The following is a 13,654-nucleotide window of genomic DNA, read 5'->3' on the forward strand; positions in this document are numbered from 1 at the left end:
TGGTCTGGCAGCAGCTGGGAAGCAGGGTCTGGGACCCCCACCCCTGCTTATTTCCAAGCTCTCTGCTCCTCTCCCCTCCCCATGGCTCCAGGGCCCATGACCTCAGGGGGAGGTGATGGCGCGGAATCCAGCTGCAGCCCCACACACCCAGGTCAATGAACAGGGTTTCCTGGAGCCTTCGAGGCCAGCCCTCAGCTATCCTACCCACTCCCACCCCAGTAGCTGCAGGTGTGAGAAGTGGCCATGGGGGAACCTGAGATGAAGCAGCAGCCAGGTGGCGTCCTAGCATGGGGGTCAGCACTGTGGGCAGGCCAGGCTGGTGCAGAGATCTAGGGAGGCTTCCTGTAGGAAGAGCCTGGAGCAGCACTGGCCAGCAGATGGAGGCAGCCAGCCACTGGACACGGGTACTTATTGAGGTCCCAGGGGCAAGGAGCCGAATTTCACTTGGTTTCATTCGAATTAATGTGTGTTAAACAGCTCAGAAGTGCTGGACAGTGCTGGGCGGTTGGGCTGGGTGCCACTTGGGAAGGCCAGGACTGTTCTGGGTGGCCCCAAGTCACCCAGCCTGCCACTCCTGGGCTGAGCAGCAGCAAGCAGTTTCCTCTCTTCTGCTGGCCTAGGGCCAGGTTGACATGAGGCTATAGGAATGCGTCCCCAACCCGTTTCCTCGGTGGGCTGGCAGGAAGGTGCTGGGTCACCCCTGGAATGCCAGGCAGGCAGAGGAAGACCTGCTGCACAAAGGGCAGGTGGCCTGCAGCCAGGGGAGCTGCACAGCAGGCCTGGCTGGTCACAACTATGAAACCAGCTGGGAAGGGATCCAAGGGCTCTGCACCCCTCAGCCTGTGGGCACCCAGTCATCCAAGCCCAGCTGGGAGGGAGCTGGGGCCTTACAAGGGCTTGAGGGGGCCTTAAGAGGGCAAGGGGGCTGGACATGCGAGCAGGGTGAGGAAGCTGAGCAGAGGGCCAGAGGGCAGGCTAGACCCTGCCCACATGGGCACTTTGGGTGGAGTTCTTCCTGGACAGGGGTGTTTGTTCTGCCAAATTATATGTGCCCCAGATGTGTGCTAGGCCCTGGGTGAGGCTGGAGCTCTGACCGTCAACCAGAGATGTGACAGATCAGTGGAGGTTCAGGGCATGGGGAAAAGGCACCTGCAGCAGGGTGGTGGACCTGGGGCAGCCTCCCCATCATGGGACATGACAACCATGCACAGACAACCCTCTATGCTGGAGTTCTGGGGGTGGGCCCAGGGGACACATGGGGCATCCATATGAGGCATGTGTAAGAAGGTTTCCAGGCTGGATACTGGATGCCAGGTGCCAGGCTCTGGGGAGATTTGAGGTCACATTCCCACAGTCTGAAGCACACAGGGCAGTGCCAGCTGACCATGGGCATGGAGTATGGGGGAACACAGGGACTGCAGATGTGGACTTGGCTTGTTGGTTGTGAGGAAGGCCATGCAGCTGGGTGAGGTGGGGAGGGGGAGATGGACTTCAGGACATGCCTGGAGCCTCATGCTATTGCCACTGGGGAAGGAGGGACAGTGGGCAGAGAGCCCAGAGCAGGCAGATTCAGGGAGGCAAGAAGCAAACATCACCTGCAGGCACAGGAGGTGCCATGGGTATTTGTGGCCAGTTTCAGTCTTCCATCTTTGCTATGGCTCAGGAGGGTGGGTGCAGGTTTAACAGTGGGTTAAGGGACAGCACACAGGCTCTCAATGTTTCCCCGAAAGGGGAGCAAAGCATCGGGGACATTTGCTGATAGGGGAAGCAAGGTTCAAAAACTGTGCTTAGTGATGTATGCACTGGGGTGTCCCCCAATATCCACATGTGGAAGCCCTATACCCAGTGTGACTGTATGAGGAGATGGGCCTTTAGGAGGCATTGAGGTTAAATGAGGTCATCAGGGTGGGCTTAGGTCTGGTGTCCTTATAAGAAGAAGAGACATGGAAAGTAAGAAAGTGCCCTCTGCACACCAAGGAGAGAGGCCTCACCAGGAACCCACCCTGATCTTGGACTTCCAGCCTCCAGAAGTCTGAGGAATGGATGTCTGTTGTTTAAGCCCCCTGGTCTGTGGTATTTGTTATGCAGCCTGAGCTGACTGATACACTTAGGAAAACAGTAGGGAGGTTCCTCAAAAAATTAACATAGAATTACTATGTGACCCAGTGTGAATGTAGTTTTTGTCCCTGTCCCTGGCACAGAGCTCCTAAGATCCTTGGGCTTTCCTGTGATGAGAGCCATCTATGTGTACAGGTGTCTTGATATTTATAACAAGCACCACCGGCCCTCCCCCAAGACATACGAGTTTATGTTAATGAGGTGATTCTGGAAAGACCCTAAGGATGGGTGCTGGTGGCCAGGTGGTTAGAGGGTCAGAATTTTCAGTCCCACCTCTGACCTCCAGGGAGCGGAGAGGGCTGGAGGTTGTCACACACCAATGGCCAGTGATTTAATCAATTAGGCCTAGTAATGGAGCCTCCACAAACCCAGAAGGATGGCGTTTGGAGAGCTTCCTGGTTGGGGACCACATGGGCATTTGGGGACTGGGTGCCCCCAGAGAACGGGGAGCTCACCATCCCTTCCCACAGCTGTGCCCCATGTGTGTCTCCCATGTGGCTGTTCCTAAGCCTCATCCTTTGATGTTGAACTGGTAATCTAGTGAACAACATGTTCTCATTAACCTAATAAGGAAGCTAGGTGAGCCACTGTCCTGGATTAATGGAACCCAGGGAGGGATCGTGGGAACTTCTGGTCTCCAGCCGGTCAGGAAGCAGCACCATGACAGCCTGGACTTGGGCTGGGCATCTGCAGTGGTGACGGTCCTGTGGGGTCAAGCGCCTCACCATTGGGCCCCATGTCATCCCTAGCAGGCAGGGTCAGAATGATGTAAATGCAGTACCCGCAGTTGTTGCCTGATGTGTATCCGCACCCCTCGGTGTTGCATGTGTTGGAAGTGAAGTAAAGGACACTGGAGCGTGTGGGTCCTTCACACACCTTTGGAGCTGAAGGAGGGTCTCAGCGCCGTGCTCGCGTTCACAACAGCATTGCTCACTACAGTCAGGAAGGCAACCTGAGCGCGCACAACAGGCGGATGACCCGACCGCGGTGAGCCCCAAGGATGGCCCAGTCCCTAAGGAAAGAGCCCTCTGGTGCCAGGGCCCCGAGACCCCAAGGAGGGCGTCGGCCAGCCACAGGACACCGGGGTCCAGGGCATGCAGGGGATGGGGCGTGATCGGGGCTTGGGAGGACAAGCGCGAGGCAGAGCGGGCAAGTCCGGGGACTGCGTACCGCACCGCCGTTAAGCAAGGTAACTCCGCTCTAAGAGAGCGAACCTCGCAGGTGCGCGCACCTGCACCAGGAGCCAACGCGAGCGCGGCGGCGCGGACAGGTAGCCGGAGGTCCAGTTCCCGCGGCGCCCGCGCAGTCCACCCAGTCGCAGGGCCCGCCTCCTGGCCCGTCAGTCTCAGCACACGCCCCACCCCGCCCCCCGGCACGTCAGTCCGCCCGCCGCCAGGGGCCGCAGTGTCTACAAGCCCGCCCGTCCCACCGCCCACAGTCTTTCCCACCCTCATTTTTCTCTGAGATGGTGGTTGCGGCGCTACTACGGGGCGCGGCTCCGGGGAGAGGCGGCGTGGCCTGGCGCTGGCGGCTGCGTTTGGCTCCGAGGTACCGCCCGGCCCACGGCTCGGCCCGCCAGGGCGCCAACTCTGCGGACGGCCTGACCTGGGCCTGCTTTCCGCTGGGCGAGCGAGCTCTGGTGCGCGTGCGCGGGCCGGACTCGGCGCCCTTCCTCCTGGGGCTGCTGACCAATGAGCTGCCGCTTCCGAGTCCTGCGGACAGTGCGGCCCCGCCCGCGGTGCACGTGTGCTACGCTCACTTTCTCAATGTCCAGGGACGCACGCTCTACGACGTCATTCTCTACCGGTGAGAGCCGGCGGAGGAACTGGGAGTAGTCTGAAGAGGCGCTGGTCGTGGGGGCAGGGGTAGAAGCCCCAGGGCAAGGGGCGGGAACGGGGAAGGGGGTCATCCATGGGGCGGGGCTTGGGCGGGGACCGACGTGAGTGGGAGGAGCCGGGAAGTAGGACCAGGAAGTTGGGGGAGAGCTGGGAGTTCCCTAGCGGAGGAACAGAGTAGCCAGCAGTATGGGAGCGGGAGGGACAAGGTATAGGGGGGCCAGCCCCCACGCAGGACCCCCAGGGGCGTGCACTGGTGCGGGAGGGGCACCTGCGGAGGGAATCTGGGGTGGGCGAGCACCCGAGGTTATGGGGTCGGCACCCAGGGCGGGGCACTTGGGGAGGGACACCTGGGGTGGGCACCCGAGGTCGTGATGTGGGCTCCCAGGACCCAGAACTCGGGGAAGAACACTTGGAGTGGGCACAGGGCCCGGCACCAGGAGGCCGACTACAGGCTGTCTCTGCGTGGCCGGCTGATGCTGCGATGTCCCGGTGCCCTCCCAAATCTACCCAATCCAGCGACACCGGGGCTCTGTTCTGTTTCGGTCGGTGTTGACGTCATTGTGACCGTGCGCGATGGCTGGGCCATGCTTTCGGGACCGATTCCCCATGCCCTGGTGCAGGGTGCCTGGGCTCGTCTTCACCTACCTGCCTGGAGCCCCTATTTCCTAGATCTGCTCCTGCTCCCTCGTGGAGGGTACACTTCCAGAACACCTTTGACCTGCTGCATCTCTGCAGGTGGTTCTACCTGGCAGCTTGGGGGCCACCTAGCCCCAGGCCAAAAACATCACTACTTTTGAGGTCTCGACCTAATTGTGGTGCTGGCACTGGGGCTGTTTTTCCTTTGCAAGCCATGGTCTTCAGGCTGACGTCCTGGGGCTCAGATTGGCACCTTGTCTGGGTTGGTACCCAGTTGGTGCTGTGACTCAGGAACAGGCCCAATTGGAGGATGGTCCTGGGCACACCCAAACTACTTCTTGCTTTGTGGAAATGCTGTCTCAGTCACCTAATGGCACTCTTGTGGCTACGCTGCCTTCAGACAGCAGGGGTGTCATGCCACTTGCTGTTCTGTTGCAGAGGGAAGTGAGGGCCCTGAGGTGACATCCCCTGACCTGGTCTCCCTCGTGCAATTCCAAGCCAGCGTCCTAGTTCTTCTCTTTGGGGAGATGGCACCCCTAGGAGCCTGGCCCTGTGACCTCCCTTGCTTGCTCCCTGCCTTGTGTTTGCTCCCTCTCTCTGGAATTTGACATTTCGGCCTCCCCACTTCTCATTTCCTACCTGTGAGCTCCTCAGAGCACCTGTTCTCATTTCCCCAGGCAGCACCTTCTCTCAGGTTCAGCCTGGTTGTTTGGTCTCAAGTTGGACCTGGCCTTCGTGGAGCAGTGTTAGTTTAGAGCATAACTGAGGGGAAGATTATGTGCTACAACGTCCCCAGCTGTCCACACCCCCAGGCAGTGCTTCTGTTCCAGCTGGTAGGCCCAGAATCCACTGGATACGTTAGAGCTTGTCCCATGAGCTGTGGCCTGTGGTTTCAGTAAGTGTCCATTGCACTGTTTCACAAAATGGTGTTACTGCCCTGCACACTGAACACACCCTTGATATCATCTGGTCCCCCTCCCTCCTGTATCCCTGACACCCTCCGTCTCTAGGGTCTTCACAGTCTCACTTTTGCCATAACATCATGGCTGGAATCCTACAGAGTGCACGTTTCTCTGATTGGCTGCTTGTGCTTGGGGTTGTGTAGTAGGATCCCTCGTCTTTTCACAGCTAAATTAGCTTGGTTCGTTAGTGGAGAAACGTCCCCTTGTCTGGATGTCCCAGTGTCTTTTCACCCATTGCCTTCTGGAGGATGTCTGGGCTGCTTCCAGGTGCTGGCAGTAGTGAGCGGAGCCACCGTAAGATGCATGCGGGTTTCCATGTGGGCCTATCCCCTCCTCTGGGTGGGCACCAAGGAGTACAGCTGCCAGGTCATCTGGTGAAAGTGTGTTTGACTTTGTAAGAAGTGGCCAGTGGCGCTGCATCCCCACCAGCCAAGTGTGGGAGCCCCCTGCCCCAGTCAGGCAGCACAGTGACCATGTGGGATGTGACCGTTCTCCAGGGTGTGGTGTGTTTCCTGGTTTGATAGGCATCTCCCTGAGGACACAGGACAGGAGTGCTTTCCTTGTGCCTGCTGCCATCTGGAGGCCCTCTCGGGGAGGTACCAGTTCAGGTTTTCAGCCAGGTTTTACTAGGGGCAGAGTTTAAGTGGTCTTGTGATTCTGAAGGACATCCTTTGTCAGGGTGACTCCAAGCTTGCCTCCCAGTCTGCGGCCTGCATCCACTCCTCGAAGGCCTTTTCTTCTTGGACCGGGAATATTCCTGGGTCTCAGTCCTTGAAGTGGCTTTCCCTGTGGGGCCAGGCTCCCTCAAGGCTGTGTCTGTGCTCTCAGGGTGGCCGTGGGGTTGGGATGGTTTCTCACCCCTTTGTGTGCAGTTGGGCAGCTCCTTCCTCTCCAGGTCCCAGTGCCCTGGTGTGGACCTCCCAGCCTCACTGAGCCTGTGCAGGTGGCAGAAAACTGGCAGGAGAGCAGTGGGTCCTGGCTTGCATCTGCTCACCATCTCCTGCTCCTTTGCAGACCCCCTGATCCCATGCGCCTAAGTGTCCCCCACCCTCAGGCCTGGCCTCCCTGCAGGCTGCCCCTTCCCTGCCTCCCTCAGTGTTTTAGCACTGCCCGCCTGACGCGATCTTCCTGGGGTAGTCCTGCAGCAGCCTGCAGCCCCGGTGGGCACCCCAGTGCTTGGCAGGGCGTTCAGGGGCCTCAGACCCACCGGCCACCTTGCACCAGCCATGTCTGGAGAGACCAGTTATGGAGTGAGGACACTGCTAACTGCGGGCGGCAGGTGCTGTGGGGAATCAACTCCTAGAGGGAGTGCTCCTGGCCAGGGGTTGGCTGGGTGGCCCATTTGGAGTTTCTACACAGCCTCCACCCTCGCAGGGTTGGCTGAGGGATCAGCCTGGGATTGTGCTGCCACCACATGCTGCATCCAGGTGCTACCTACTGGCTGGGCAAGCCACAGCCACCTGCCACCTCCCTCTGCCTGTGGCCATGTTGGGGATCCCCCAAGGACTGCGGGTCCAGCAAATAAAAATGCAAGATGCCCAGGTGAGCCTCAGTTGATGGCGGCTTTTTTGGGTAAGGACATCCTATGCAGAGTTATTGCTGTTTATCTGATAAAACTTCCAAGTTTTTATTTGCTTTATCTGGCCACCATGCCCCAGGCACAGGGTGAGGTCTGGGGCCCATTGTGGTTGCCTCAGGGCTGGGGTGGCAGCTCTGGCATGGAGTGGGCAGCCCCCAGGGAGCACGCCCTGAGACCTGCCTCCCCGCTGGCCTGATGGTTTGGGGGGAAAGAGCCAGTGGGTGGTAGCTCTGGCTCAGACCTGCCTGGTGCAGGTCTCAGGACGTGCCTGAGCCCCAGCCTGGCTGCCTGCCTCAGCCAAGATGACACAGGGCATCAGCTGGCCCAGCCCACTGGTTGCCCCCTTCCAGGCCAGCACCTCTGACCTCGTTCTGCCTCTCGCCTCTGGTCCCTATTGAAGGTTCAAGAAGCCAAGCCAACGTGCCATAAAATGCGGTAGGTATGACTGCAGCCTCCCCTTCGCCTGCTAGGCCTGCCCCAAGAGCAGCCCCTTTTTTGTGACTTTATTTGTAAATAACTAGATTTACAGGAAGCTGGGAAAATTCAATCAGTCCAGGGTAACCACCAGTCTGGACTCGGGCTGCCCCTTGGGCCCTTGGTTCCTCCAGATCCTCGAGCTGGTGTGCGGGCGGGTCTGCGTTGTGCTCCCGGAGTGGCCAATGTAACCTGTCATCGCAGGCCCCTCCTCCCACCTGCTGTCTCTGCCCTTGGCCCGCCCACTTGTCCCCTTGTGAAGTGGCAGGTCAGATGTGTATGCAGAGGTGTCTTTTGAGGTCGTGTCCCCTCACTTGATGCCCTCCAGTGCCGGCAACTAGCCTGATGACCTGGTCATTTCCCTGCTGAGGAGTGTTCCATGGAGGGTTGCACCTCGGTTGTTCTGGGTTTGGGCCATTGTGACTGAACAGCAGCCTCGTTCGTGTGCAGGTTTGCGTGTGCACACGAGCCTTCCTCCAGGTCATGCACGGGTGCAGCTCTGGGCCCTCGGAGGGCGGCTGTGTGTCCCGATTTAGAAGGACTGCTTTCCAGGGACTTTGTGCTGGTTACATCCCCTTCAGCCCTGCTGAACCTCCTGCGTTGGCTTCTCCAGCCGCTCCGGTGGGTGAACAGCAGCCTCCCATGGTCTGTGCGGCTGCCTCCTGACAGACGATGGTGAAACTTTTCCTGCCCTCGACAGCTCTGAGGTCTTGTGGCTGTTTGGTGTCCTGTTTGAGCCTCACCTCTGTGAATGGTCTGCCCCCACCCTCTGTGGGCCTCTTGGCTGATGATGTTGTTCCTCACATTGTTGGCCCGTTCTGTGGCCCCATGGCTGCATATGTGGGACCCGTGTAAGGACAGGCTGTGTGCTGTAGGGTAACTCCAGGGATCGCCCACCAAGAGAGCCTCTGGCTTTTTCCCCTGGGGGGGGGTGACTGGTTCTCAAGGATAGCATGGACCCCCCTGCCTGGGAGGTGGTCAGGGACATGGGCTGGTGCACTCTGGGAGGGGTCGGGGTACCAGCAGACTGTGGGTCCTTGATCAGTCCACATCTACATAAGGACCCCAGTATGTTCCTGTTGGGTCCTGGACGTTTCCGCCTTGCGCTGTGCTAGCCTCTTCTCTGAGCTCATCTTTTACTCCAGGTTATTCCAGGGGATGTGGACCAGCGGGGTTAGGATGGTTCCGGGGCCCTGGTCTGTGTAGTACTCACCTTGGGGAGGCAGGCATAGGCAAGCAAGGAGTCACCCCCATCCCCCTTGGCAGGGGCATCTGCTGTCTGCTGTCTGTGGTCCTCCTGGCCCCTCCCTCAGCCTGGCATTAAGCCCTGGGGCTGGAGGAGGCCAGCCTGGTCTCCTGTGGACGACACCAGTTCCTACCTGCCCACCACCGGTTCCTACCTGCCCACCACAGCCTCTCCACAAAGTGGACTGCTCCTTCTCCTTTCTGCCCTTTTGGGGTGATGCTCCTGGCCTGTGTGTGGCTCTGCCAGTGCCTGGGGGGTTGTCCTACAGTGGTCCTGGGGTTCCAGTGCAGTGCCCACAGAGTGCAGGTTCAGTGCCCAGAGGTCTAGGTTCTGGGGTTGGTGTGCCCCATGTGTGCCCCCCCACCTCCTCACACATCCATGCCTCCCCTCGCTCCTGCTGTGTGTGACCCCCTCCTGTTTGTGCACCATGCACCCCTCACCCTATGCACCCTGTGCTTCCTTGCCTCTCTGTTCAACCCCCACACCCCCAGTACCCTCCTCCGCTAGCCTCCTCCTCTCTCCCTACCTCTGTGTAAGCCCCTGCCTCCCCACCCAACCGTCTGCTCTCCTCCTCTCCGTGCATTCCCAATGCCCCGGTTAGCCCCCACCTCTCCATGTCCTCTCACCCGCTACCCTCTGCACCCGTGTGCCACCCTCCTACCCCTCCTCTCCATGCACCCCCACACCCTTGTAGGCGCCCATGTGTCCCACACCCACACAACCCCACGCCCCTGTGTGCCTTCCTCTTTTCCAAGCACCCCTCAGCCTCCCCCACCCCTGCCCCCTCGCCCTTCCTCTCCACTCCTGCTGCGCCTGTCCTTGTCTCTCAGTGCACCCATACAGCCCTGCCTTTTCCTTCAGGGTCCCCGCACCTTCCGACCAGGCACCCGCCTTCCTCCTGGAGTGTGACAGTGGTGTGCTGGGTGCACTGCAGAGCCATCTGGCGCTGTACAGAATCCGGCGGGAGGTCACAGTGGAGTTGCACCCTGAGCTGCGTGTGTGGGCTGTGCTGCCTGATGTACCGGAGGAGGCCAGTGGGGCTGCAGTGCTGTGGGAGCAGGCCCAGGGTGCTGCCATCCTCACGCGCGACCCGCGGACTGCCCGCATGGGCTGGCGGCTCCTTGCCCAGGACGAGGGCCCTGCCCTGGTGCCCGGGGGCCGGCTTGGGGATGTCCGGGATTATCACCGGCACCGGTACCGACACGGTATGGGTGCAGGACTAGGCAGGGGGCAGGAGGGCGCCAGCGTAGAGCCCCAGGGAATCTCTGCTGTGGAGACAGGTGGGAGGGCGAGGGCAGGGCTCATCTATTGTAGGAGTAGCACAGAAGGCCAGACCGAGGGCCCGCCTGGAGTCAGAGGACAGACATCGGGAGGAGGAGGGGCCCAGAGGAGGGGGTGTCCCGGGAGGGGGTGTGGAGGAAGGGGATCCTGTGAGAGGGCCCGGCAGGGGGGGCCTGATGGGAGGAGGGGACCACAGCAGGGGGTTCCTGCGAGAGGGGCCTGTAGAAGGGGGGATCTGGTGGGAGGGAGAGGTGCTACAGCCCTTATGTGTTTCCGCCTGTGATCCCCTTTCCCTTCCCCCCTTCCCCTGTCCCGCCACCACAGGTATTCCCGAGGGTGTCCGGGACCTGCCACCGGGAGTGGCTTTGCCCCTGGAGTCGAACCTGGCCTTCATGAACGGCGTCAGCTTCACCAAAGGCTGCTACATTGGCCAGGAGCTGACCGCGCGCACTCACCACATGGGTGTGGTGCGCAAGCGCCTTTTCCCGGTGCAGCTCACTGGACTACTCCCTGCCCACAGCCTGGCCCCTGGCGCTGCAGTGTTCACGGAGTCAGGGCAGGCAGCTGGCAAGTACAGAGCAGGCCTTGGGGACGTGGGGTTGGCCCTGCTGCGCTCGGAGCAGGCCAGGGGCCCTCTCCACATCAGAACCCCTGAGGGTGGCCGGGTGACCCTCACCGCATTTGTGCCGGATTGGTGGCCCATGACCACCAAGTAGCCCTGGGTGCCCCGTGCCCGTAGGCCCCAGAACATCTAGGGTGCCCAGGAGGACCTCTGTTGAAAGGGGGCCCACTTGCCACCGTGCAGAGCCAAGCTCTGAGCAGGTTCTTGGATAAGGTCACAAATGTAGGCCTGAGGGTCGTTTGCCCACCATAAGGCCGGCCATCCCGGGCCTTGTCCTCGATCAGCCTACCGTGGCAGGCGGTCAGGAGGCTGCTCGGTCGGCAGGTGGGCTCCGGGAATGCCACCACTGGCCCTGCGGGGGGGTCCTCGGTGACATGAGCCTCACTCACCATCCTCCAGTGCTGCTGTGTGCTCCACACGGGCTCCACAGCTTGGGCCCCATGGATCCCTTGTGAGTGTGGTGGGGAGAGGCAGGGCGGGTGCCCTGGACAGCGGCCCAGGGTGTGGACAGGATCTTCCACTTGCTTTTTTGCTGCTGTTTCCAGAAGCAGCTATGTCCTTACAGGAAGATGTTACCTCACTCCCTCTAACTGCTGGTTTCTGTCCCCCTGCTGCATGGTGACTCTTGAGGGGACAGCTGTCCCCCTTGGTGCCCCAATGCTATTAAAGTGTGAACCACAAGTGGCCCTGCAGAACTCTGCTTTCGTTTTGGGGGAAGCCCCTGGGATTGGTTTTGGGTAGACTAGTCACCTGGACAGGGTCTTCCTGGGAAGCCCAAGCCACTGATAAAGTATCTAGCAAAGTTCGCAGCTTGCTGGGTGGACAAGGAGGCAAGAGGCCAGGACAGTGGGCAGCTGTGGTCTGTGGCCCGGGAAGAGGCATCCAGGCCCACCCAGCTGGAATGGAGGGTACGTCCTAGGGCCACCAAGGCAGGTCCCCCTCCCAGAGACTGCGGGGATGCAGCGGGGAGAGGTGGGGAGCTGCAGGAGGGGTAGGGGTGGGCAGTGGCAGAAAGAGGGACTGGAGTTGGTGGTGACATGGGGTGGCAGCCCCTGCAGCAGAGAAACAGCCAGATGAGTCTGACTACCCCACCCCCACCCCACCCAGAACTGAGGCAGGTGTTGCCTGGGGTGAACACCCGGCCAGGAATGAACAAAGGACTAGGGGCCCCATACCGATGGAGGAACCAGGGCCTCCAGCCTCAGCAGTCTGAGGCCTCTCACCACAACTCCCGAGCTGAGGTGTTAACCCCTCACTGCTGGCAGGGGAGGATGATCGAGGAGCAGGCATGCACTGGTGGCCTCTCACACCCTGGGATGAATTAGTGGAAACCAACCTTACAATGGCCCCTGCAGTAGGTGGGTGTGCTCCTGTGGCCAGTGTCCTGGCTTCGAGTTACAGGCCTGGGCTTCCATGGGCACCCAGAGTTGGCAGCAGTGTTCAGGTGGTGTCAGAGCCCACCAGTGTGAGTAGAGCCATGGGGTGGGGGCCATGAGTCCAGGAGCAAGCTAGCTAGGCACCCGGGGTGGGCAGCTTCCTGGGGAGAGGCCACCTCGCGGGCCTTGCCTCCCATATGTGTCCTTATGGCCCAGGCAACCAGGACCTTGGAGTGTTTGGTTCAGATCCAAATGAATATGCATTCCATGTTCTCCCTGATTTTGAACGGAAGCTGCCACATAGCAGAAGTGCTTCCTTTGTAGGACAAACCAAGTTGGCCTAATAGACACACTGGTGCCCCCAGAAGTCTCCAGCTCTTTGCTGTAAGCAGGCCACGTGGTGCACATGACCCCCAGGGGACAGTCATAGTTAAAAAAAGAAATAGCCTCAGGTGGTAGTGTTTCTAGGAGCTTGGCAAATATGGGTGTAAACTTTCTGCCTAAACCTCATCCTGCTCTGGCCTCACAGAGAAAAGTTAAAAGTATGTATCTGCTTTGTTAACTAAAAAAACCCTGAAACACTCATTTAATGCCCAAAGAAACAAGAGTCAGCAGAAAAGCAGAAGAATCAAACACAAGTTTTCAGATGTTGAAGTAACCAGACACATGAAATAAGTATATTGAATATATTTAAAAATATAAAATAAGGAATTTAAATAATAAGCAAGAAACTCTAAAATGATCAGACAGGTTTGACAAAGAACCAAAGAGCCTCTCGAAATAAATATGCTTTTTGAAGGAGTCCAGGGACCAATTCCTGAGGACTTGGGAAGCATGTGATCTCTCGAAATGGTTCTGGAGAAAGCCTGGCAGGAAGGACCTCAGGGAAACCTGGAGGTGGTAGGAGGTGGTGAGTGTGGGATGGGTGTGGGTGGAGCCTCAGAAGGGGAGGGAAGAACAATATTCTAGGGGAGGGCCAACGACAGTACAGAGAGAAAAACAACTCATTGTCCAAGAATGAGGTAGAATGAGATAATTGCATCTGTGATGTGATTAATCATAAGAATTGTATATTTGATCTGTCCCCTCCCCAAGAGTACTAGGGTTTCCTGTGATGAGAGCCACACAGGTGTCTTGATACTCCTGACAAGCTCCACCCCCACCCATCGGCCACACCTGAGTTCATGTTAATGAGGTGAACTTGGAAAGCCCCTAAGGATGGGGTAGAGGGGTGGCTTAGGGACCCTCTGTGGTGTTAGAGGGTTGGAACTTTCAGTCCCACCCCTGACTACCAGAGAGGGGAGGGTGCTGGAGGTTGAGTCATTTGCTAATGGTCTACTAATGGAACCTCCACAAACGCAGAAGAACAGGGTTTAGAGAGCTTCCAGGCTGGGGACCACGTGGGTGTTTGGGGAGAGGGGTGCCCCCAGAGAGGGCACACAGCTCTGTACCCCTTCCCATAGCTGGGTCTAGTGTGTGTCTCCCATGTGGTTGTTCCTGAGGCCCCCTTTGATGATGAACT

At 59.1% G+C, this 13,654-nt stretch overlaps 1 protein-coding gene across 6 annotated transcripts; it reads left to right on the forward strand.

The window, feature by feature from the left end:
• The first annotated feature begins 3,508 nt into the window (after nt 1-3,508).
• On the forward strand, nt 3,509-11,442 carry IBA57 (iron-sulfur cluster assembly factor IBA57). 6 transcript variants are annotated; one of them, XM_073221220.1, is made up of 6 exons: nt 3,509-3,924; nt 6,982-7,096; nt 7,534-7,568; nt 8,058-8,228; nt 9,715-10,058; nt 10,459-11,442. In XM_073221220.1, exons 1-6 carry the CDS (start codon nt 3,584-3,586, stop codon nt 10,848-10,850), a joined length of 1,398 nt encoding a protein of 465 aa, XP_073077321.1. In that variant the 5' UTR covers nt 3,509-3,583; the 3' UTR covers nt 10,851-11,442. The 6 variants fall into 6 exon arrangements, with proteins under 6 accessions (XP_073077321.1, XP_036873185.2, XP_017518617.3 ...); XM_037017290.2 differs by lacking the exon at nt 8,058-8,228 and having other exon boundaries at nt 3,510-3,924; XM_017663131.3 differs by lacking the exons at nt 3,509-3,924; nt 8,058-8,228 and adding an exon at nt 4,301-6,833 and having other exon boundaries at nt 6,929-7,096; nt 7,484-7,568.
• The last annotated feature ends 2,212 nt before the right edge of the window (nt 11,443-13,654 follow it).

Source organism: Manis javanica, chromosome 14 (genome assembly GCF_040802235.1).
Source record: "Manis javanica isolate MJ-LG chromosome 14, MJ_LKY, whole genome shotgun sequence".
Taxonomy (NCBI): Eukaryota; Metazoa; Chordata; class Mammalia; order Pholidota; family Manidae; genus Manis; species Manis javanica.

What these genes read in the sequence shown, in the direction of transcription:
- IBA57 (XM_073221220.1), top strand. Translation starts at nt 3,584, where the DNA reads ATGGTGGTTGCGGCGCTACTACGGGGCGCGGCTCCGGGGAGAGGCGGC. An exon ending in TACGACGTCATTCTCTACCG is followed by an intron (nt 3,925 to 6,981) that starts GTGAGAGCCGGC and finishes TGCTGCATCCAG; the next exon opens with GTGCTACCTACTGGCTGGGC. An exon ending in TGGCTTCTCCAGCCGCTCCG is followed by an intron (nt 8,229 to 9,714) that starts GTGGGTGAACAG and finishes CTTTTCCTTCAG; the next exon opens with GGTCCCCGCACCTTCCGACC.